Source organism: Cebus imitator, unplaced genomic scaffold (assembly GCF_001604975.1).
Source record: "Cebus imitator isolate Cc_AM_T3 unplaced genomic scaffold, Cebus_imitator-1.0 Scaffold50, whole genome shotgun sequence".
Lineage (NCBI taxonomy): Eukaryota > Metazoa > Chordata > Mammalia > Primates > Cebidae > Cebus > Cebus imitator.
In genome coordinates this window covers 1,079,895-1,088,079 of record NW_016107365.1, presented here as the reverse complement: position 1 = coordinate 1,088,079, position 8,185 = coordinate 1,079,895, and the positions used below count along the sequence as shown (strand labels likewise).

The following is an 8,185-nucleotide window of genomic DNA, read 5'->3' as shown; positions in this document are numbered from 1 at the left end:
AGCCTGGCCAACAGGATGAAACCCCATCTCTACCAAAATTATAATAATCAGTAGGGCATGGTGATATGCACCTGTAGTCCCAGCTACTCCGGAAGCTGAGGCAGAAGAATTGCTTGAACCTGGGAGGCAGAGGTTGCAGTGAGCCGAGATCAGGCCACTGTATCCAGCCTGGGTGGCAGAGCAAGACTCCACCACAAACAAAAACAAACAAATACATGACAGAGACCAAAAAATTAATTAATTTTTAAAACCCACATGACATGAGAAGGTAGAAAAATGTGATACATAGTCAGGAAAAGAAAAAAAAAAGTCAGAAGAAACAGATCTCATTCCCTAGCAAGCAGACTCAGAAAAAAAAAGAAGAAACAGATCCCAACATTATCGAGATACTAGAATGAACAGACAAAAAAGTTAAAGGATCTATCCATTATACAAATATTTGAGGATTCAGAGGAAAGTATAGAGTGAACAGATGGGGAAATCTCAGCCGAGGAATGGAAACTATAAAAAATAACCAGGTGGAAATTACAGAAATAAAAAATATAATTTCAGAAATAAAATATTTACTAAATGGGCTTAATAGGAGATTGAAGATAAAAGGTCCGTGAACTTGATGCTATGAAAATACAAACTATCAAAACTAAAATGGAGAAAAAAAGATTGGAAAAAGGTGGTCAGAGCTTTGGTAACCTGTAGTACGATGTCACATGGGGTAAACTATGTTGGTGGAGTTCCGGAATGAAAGAATTAAGCATACAAAATATTAAAAGAAATAATTTAAAATTTCCCAAATATAATGAAAGATGCAAGAAGCTCAGCAAACTCAAAGAAAACTAAAGCTAGGCATATATACCATCGTCATACAGCTAAATACTAAAATTTGAAGAAAAAAAAGAGAGAAATCCTGAAAATAGCCAGAGAAATACAATTAATCATACACTGAGGCAAGAACGATATAATTACTGTCAACTTTTCATCAGAAACACTGAAAACCAGAAGACAGTAGAATGAAATCTTTAAAAGACCAAAAAGAAAAAAATGTAAAACCAGCAAAATATACCCTTCAAAAACAAGGCTGAAAAGCTAAAATTAAAACATTCAGATAAATGAAAGCTCAGAAAATTTTTCAACAGTAGGCCTGTCATTCAGACCTACAGGAGGGAATGAAAACACCAAAAATGGTAAATATATAAATGTTAAAACCTAGCTTTATTTCTACTAAATTTCCTTAAAAGACAAAAGACTCATATATATCTATAGAGAGAGAGAGAGTGTTTTTGTTTGTTTTTCAAGGCTAGTCAAGTAAGGCAGCAGAAGTAGAGCAGGATGAAAGAAATTTACCTGAGCCAGGTATGGTGGCTTAGCCTGCAATCCCTGTACTCTGGGGGGCCGAGGCAGCAGTTCGCTTGAGCCCAGGAGTTTGAGACCAGCCTGGATGACATGGCAAAACTCCATCTCTACAAAAAATACAAAACTTAGCTGGGCATACTGACTCGTGCCTGTACTTGGGCACTTGGGATGCTGAGGTGGAAGGGTCACTTAAGCTCAGAGAAGCTGCAGTTAGCCACAATCATGCCACTGCACTCCAGCCTGGGTGGTAGAGAGTGAAGACAAAATTTGTCTGAACATGAGTTGGTTGGTTTAAAATTTAAAAAATTAATATTAAAAAAGAAATCTGTAACTAGTTGTGTTCCTTTAGTAGTAAACACCAATGCACCTGGAACAGCTGCCTCATTAAACTATCACAAAATAAGTTCACTACAAGGTGCAATTTAAAGATCTATAGGGCTAAGCGCAATGGCTGATGCCTATAATCCCAGCACTTTGAGAAGCTGAAGCTGAAGCAGGACAATCGCTTGAGCCCAGGAATTTGAGACAAGCCTGGGCAACATAGCAAGATCTATCCTGCACAAAAAATAAAAAATTTAGTCAAACATGGTAGTATACACCTGTGGTCCAGGAGGCTGAGGCAGGAAGATTGCTTGAGCCCAGGAGGTCATGGCTGCAGTGAGCTATGGTCGCACCACTGCACTCCACTGTGGGCAACAAAGACCCTGCCTCAAAAAAAAAAAAAAAAAAAAAAATCAAGAAGAGGCCTTAAGGAAAAAAAAAAAAAAAAAAAAAAAAAAAAAAAAAAAAAAAAAAAAAAAAAAAAAAAAAAGGAAAGGAAAGGAAAAAGAGGTTGGGCTTGGTGGCTCAGGCCTGTAATCCCAGAACTTTGGAAGGCTGAGGTAGGCAGATCATTTGAGGTAAGGAGTTTGAGACCAGCCTGGCCAACATAGCAAAACTCTACCTCTACTTTAAAAAAAAAAAATTGCAAAAATTTAGCTAGGTGTGGTGGCACGCACCTGTAATCCTCAAGCTACCAAAGAGGTGCGGGAGGCAAAGGTGGCCATGTTCTTTGGGGCTACTGAACTGACAAATAAAAGGCTGAGATTTTCAGGAGCTTTGTGGCTGGTGAATGCAACTACCTCTGGGAGGTTGCAGTGCACCCCAACTCCTCCAGGACAGAACTTCCAGCATTCAAGACCCTTCCAAACCTTACCCTATGAATCCCTTCATCTGTACCTTTATGATATCCTTTAAAATAAACCAATGAACAACTGGTTCAGTGTGCTGAACTTTGCTAGCAGCTGAGAAAGGCAGCTGGAAAGAAGTAAGTTCCTGGTGCAAAGGTTGCAGCATAATTTAGGCCTTGAAGAAGCTATGGTTTTAATACTTTACAAGATGTGTTTTCTCAAAGCTGCCAGTTCTTTTAGAACTTATCAAATTGAAAAGGCTGGGCATGGTGGCTCACACCTATAATGCCAGCACTTTGGGAGACCGAGGCAAGCAGATCACCTAAGGTCGGGAGTTCAAGATCAGCCTGACCAATACAGAGAAGCCTCGTCTCAATTAAAAACACAAAAATTAGCTGGACATGGTAGTGCACACCTGTAGTCCCAGCTACTCAGCAGGCTGAGGCAGGAGAATCGCTTGAACCCGGGAGGCAGAGGTTGCAGTGAGCCAAGATTGTGCCATTGCACTCCACCTTGGGCAACAAGAGTGAAACTCCATCTCAAAAACAAACAAAAAACTAATCAAATTGAGGCTACTCCAACCAGCTTTACAGGGAATGGATTTAAGGCAAATCTTGTGTTTACAAAGATTGAGAGAAAGCCTGAAGAGGAAAGGGGACAGTTTGTGAAGAAAATGGGTGGTATTTTTGCCTTCGAGGTGAAGAATGAATGGCCCAGGGGGTAAAGAAGCCACCTAGTGGTGGATGTAAAGAACAGCAAAGGATCAGTGCTTTCTAACTCCTAAGAAAGCTGGCCAGATGCGGTGGCTCACGCCTGTAATCCCAGCACTTTGGGAAGCCAAGGTGGGCAGATCACGAGGTCAAGAGATTGAGACCACCCAGGCCAACATGGTGAAACCCCGTCTCTACTAAAAAATACAAAAAATTAGCTGGGCGTGGTGGCACACGCCTGTAGTTCCAGCTACTCAGGAGGCTGAGGCAGGAGAATTGCTTGAACCCGGGAGGTGGAGGTTGCAGCAAGCCGAGATCACGCCACTGCACTCCAGCCTGGTGCCTGGCGACAGAGCGAGACTTTGTCTCAAAAAAAAGAAAGAAAGAAAGCTGACCACACAACCACAAAGACTGACTAGGACTTACTGGCTTTAGCGACTAAACTGGTAAAATGAATCCTCAGTTTGCCTTCTTTCAAGGCAGAGTGAAAATCACTGGCAACATGGGTCTGGTTATAAAGTCACAAAGTTTTCAGCTTCAGCCAGGCAAAGCTAAGCTATGAGGAACTCCTTTGGCTACTTTTGAAAATCAAGAAATCTCATCTCACAGACACATAGCTATATAATTTCATGGTCAGAAATTAGACTAGAAACTACACATTGGCAAATAACATGAGATAGACTTGTTTTAAATGGTGTGACCAATCAGTTTTCCTAACCTCTAGGTGAATACAACCTCTGATGATGAACTACTGCTTTGCTAAATTGTATACAACTGTGCATTACATAGTATGTTATTTATGGCCTGGAGCAAAATTGAGTTTCAGAATAATATTAGGAACAGCAAAATCCAAAAAACTACATAAACAAAAGCTCCCATTTTGCTTATGAAGTACATTTACGGACCAAGCACAGTGGCTCATGCCTGTAATCCCAACATTTTGGGACGGCGAGGCAAGAGGATCGCTTGAGTCCAGAAGTTCGAGACCAGCCTGGGCAACATAGTGAGACTCAGTCTCTGCAAAAAAAAATTTTTTTAATTAGCCAGGCATGTGCCTGCAGTCCAGGCTACCTAGGAAGCTACGGTGTGAGGATCGTTTGAGCCTGGAGATAGAGGCTGCAGAGAGCCAAGACAGAGGCTACAGCGGGCCGTGATCATGCCCATGCACTCCACGCTGCGTAACAGAGCGAGACCCTGTCTCAAAAAAATTAAAATAAAGGACAGTTAAGAATTATTCTGCAGGCCAGGCGTGGTGGCTCAAGCCTGTAATCCCAGCACTTTGGGAGGCCGAGTTGGGCGGATCACTTGAGGTCAGGGGTTCAAGACCAGCCTGGCCAGCAAGGTGAAACCCTGTCTCTACTAAAAATGCAAAAGTTAGCTGGGCATGATGGCAACTGCCTGTAATCCCAGCTACATGGGAGGCTGAGGCAGGAGTGTTGCTTGAAACTGGGAGGCAGAGGTTGCAGTGAGCTGAGATGGTGCCACTGTACTCTAGCTTGGGTGATGGGGAAAGACTCACTCTCAAAAAAAAAAAAAAAAAAATTATTCTGCCAAAAATGTAATTTAAGAGTTCCCTGGATGAACTAGAGAAGAAAAAGACTACCAATAGCTGGCAAGTAATTAGTGTTACGCATTTAATAACCTTAATCAGTAATAAATAATAATTCTTAAAATTTTATACTGGGGGCCAGGCATGGTTGGTCACGCCTATAATCCCAACACTTTGGAAGGCCAAGGCAGGTGGATCACTTGAGGTCAGGAGTTCGAGACCAGGCTAGCCAACATGGTAAACCACATCTCTACTAAAAATCCAAAAATTAGCCAGGCATGGTGGACAGGCATCTATATCCCAGCTACTCAGGAGGCTGAGGCAGGAGAATCGTTTGAAATGAGGAGACAGAGGTTGCAGTGAGATGAGATTGCGCCACTGCACTCTAGACTGGGCAACAGTGAGACTTCATGTCAAAAAGAAAAAACTTTAAATTTTGCCTTTCATACCAACAGAACAGTATTTTCTTCCCAAATCAATCAATAAAGAGGGATAAATGTAATAAAATCATAACCATTCAAAACAAAACCAAAAAACTGGCTCACATTTGTAATCCTAACACTTTGGGAGGCAAAGATGGGCAGATTGCCTGAGCTCATGAGTTCGAGACCAGCCTGGGCAACATGATGAAACCCCATCTCTACTAAAATACAAAAAAAAAAAAAAAATCAGACAGGTATGGTGGCAGGTGCCTGTAATACCAGCTATGTGGGAGGCTGAGGCATGAGAACTGCTTAAACCCAGGAGATGGAGGTTGCAGTGAGCCGAGACCATGCCACTGTACTCTAGTTTGGGCAACAAAGTGAAATTCTGTGGTGTCCTTTGCAGGGACATAGATGAAGCTGGAAAACTACCATTCTTAGCAAACTGACACAAAAACAGAAAACCAAATATCCCATGCTCTCACTCATAAGTGGGTGTTGAACAATGAGAATACATGAACACAGGGAGGGGAACATCACACACCTGGGCCTGTCCAGGGATGAGGGACTCGGGGAGTGATAGCAGCGGATGGGGGAATTGGGGAGGAATAGAATTAGGAGAAATACCTAACATAGATGATGGGGTGATGGATGCAGCAAACCACCATGGCACCTGTATACCTATGAAACAAACCTGCATGTTCTGCACGTGTATCCCAGAACGTAAAGTATAATAAACAAATAAATAAATAAAATAATAATAGTGTGTTATACAGCAATAGAAGACTAAACGAGTCCTTTATTTTTAATCAAAGATAAATGGTTAAAATAAAATTTTTTAAAAAGTGAAACACTGTCTCCATTAAAAAAAAATAGAAGAACTGAAATTTAAACCAAAAGTAAACAAGTAATACTACTAACATTTGTAAGGTTTGGTCTCTTTCCAATGAACAAATGTGATGGGTTTATTTTACCTTAATTTCTATCCTTGCTCTGTGAGGGAAAAGCTGTCCGATCATAGAAAAGTCAGTTCCCACCATGCTGATGGCTAAAAAAAACATATCTGTTTCTGTGAAAACAAAAGATTTAGAATGACTGAAAATTAATCCTCTCAATATTTCAGAAAAAATAAATCTTACAAAATTTGACAGTAGTTAATTTGACTGGAAAGATCACCATGGAATTCCTAAAAACACCTTTTAAATAAGAACTTTTCAGTATAAGAAATCATATGCAGACATGGCAGCTCACACCTATAATCCCAGCACTTTGGGAAGCCAAGGGAGTGCAAATCATTTGAGGTCAAGAGCTCAAGACCAGTCAGGCCAACTTGGCGAAACCTCGTCTCTACTAAAAATTAAAAATAAAATGAGCCAGGCATAGCGATGTGCACCTGTAATCCCAGCTACTAGGGAGGCTGAGGCAGGAGAATAGCTTGAACCCGGGAGGCAGAGGTTGCAGTGAGCTGAGATGGTGCCACTGCACTCCAGCCTGGACGACAGAGTTAGACTCCACCTCAAAAAAGACAGACGAAAGAGGAAAGGGCAGGGGCAGGGGCGGAAAGGAAAGGGGAGAAACGGGAAAAGAGGAAAGGGAAAACGAAAAAGGGAGAGGGGAAAGAAAAGAGACCATATAAAAGCAGCGTAATTCTTTTTTTAAGACATTCATTCTGCCTTGCTGATTTATTCAAAGTGCCCTGAAGAAAACTGTGAGTCATAGTCAGGATAAGGTTACACTATGTAAGCAACTAAAATGTGCTTAGTATATAAAGAAGGTAGCTAGAAAACCACACAAGAGGCCAGGCACAGTGGCTCACACTTGTAATCCCAACACTCTGGGAGGCCAAGGCAGGCAGATCACTTGAGGTCAGGAGTTTGAGACCATCCTGGCCAACATGGTGAAACCCCATCTCTACCAAAAATACAAAAATTAGCTGGGCGCGGTGACACATGCCTGTAATCCCAGCTACTCAGGAGGCTGAAGAAGGAGAATAGTTTGAACCTGGGAGGCAGAAGTTGCGGTGAGCCGAGATCATGCCACTGCACTCCACCCTGGGTGACAGGGCAAAACTCCGTCTCAAAAAAAGAAACCATTAACAGAAGTTACACCTCAGAAGAACAGGAACAGGAAAGTCAAAGAAGGGAAGTATAGAGTCTTTCTTTATACTCTGCTGTTTGAATTTTTCCCCAAAACTACTGTTTTTAAAATAAAAATAGTAAGCACCAGTATGCAACAGATTTTTAACAGCATACTATTTATCTAAAGATTTTATTATACAATTTTATTTGAGGTAGAACATTAGGAGTATTAGAAATACTCTATTGTTATCTGCAAAATGGCGTTAAAAAAAAAAGGAATAGTCTATTGTTAATTTTTACTTAATTGGTATTTGTTGTACAGGGATTTGACATAGAGAGAAAGATTCCAGCCAAAATGACTATAAAGTTAATTCTTTAAAAAGATTTCTTTCAGCAGAATAGTGACTAAAAGAAACTTAAAAAATAAAAATAAAAAAGAACAGAAAAAAATATATTTCAGGGCCATGCACAGTGGCTTACGCCTGTAATCCCAACACTTTGGGAGGTGAAGGCATGAGGATCACTTGAGCCCAGGCGTTGGAGACCAGCCTGGGCAACATTTTGAGACCTCATTTCTACAAAAAAATCCAAAAAACAGGCCTGGCACAGTGGCTCACGCCTGTAATCCCAGCACTTTGGGAGGCTAAGGTGGGTGGATTACCTGAGGTCAGGAGTTTAAGACCAGCCTGGCCAACAAAGTGAAACCCCGTCTCTACTAAAAATACAAAAATTAGCTGGGCATGGTGGTGGGTGCCTGTAATCTTAATTACTTGAGAAGCTGAGGCAGGAGAATTGCTTGAACCTCGGAGGTGGAGGTTGCAGTGAGCAGATATCGTGCCATTGCACTCCAGCCTGGGCAACAAGAGCAAAACACCACCTTAAAAAAATGAATGAATGAATGAACAAA

The 8,185-nt window shown here is 41.3% G+C and overlaps 1 protein-coding gene across 4 annotated transcripts in view; it reads right to left on the bottom strand.

Annotated features, from left to right (window-relative positions):
- The window catches only part of BDP1 (B double prime 1, subunit of RNA polymerase III transcription initiation factor IIIB), a 116,241-nt gene that overhangs the window by 95,007 nt on the left and 13,049 nt on the right, over window positions 1–8,185 (bottom strand). For all 4 annotated transcript variants that reach the window (XR_001824944.2, XM_017527595.2, XM_037738160.1 and 1 more), the window contains exon 7: window positions 6,175–6,269. Coding sequence is in view for 3 of the 4 variants with exons in the window: in XM_017527595.2 (XP_017383084.1) it covers window positions 6,175–6,269 (95 nt within the window). In the remaining variant the exon portion in view is untranslated. The remainder of the gene's footprint in view (window positions 1–6,174; window positions 6,270–8,185) is intronic.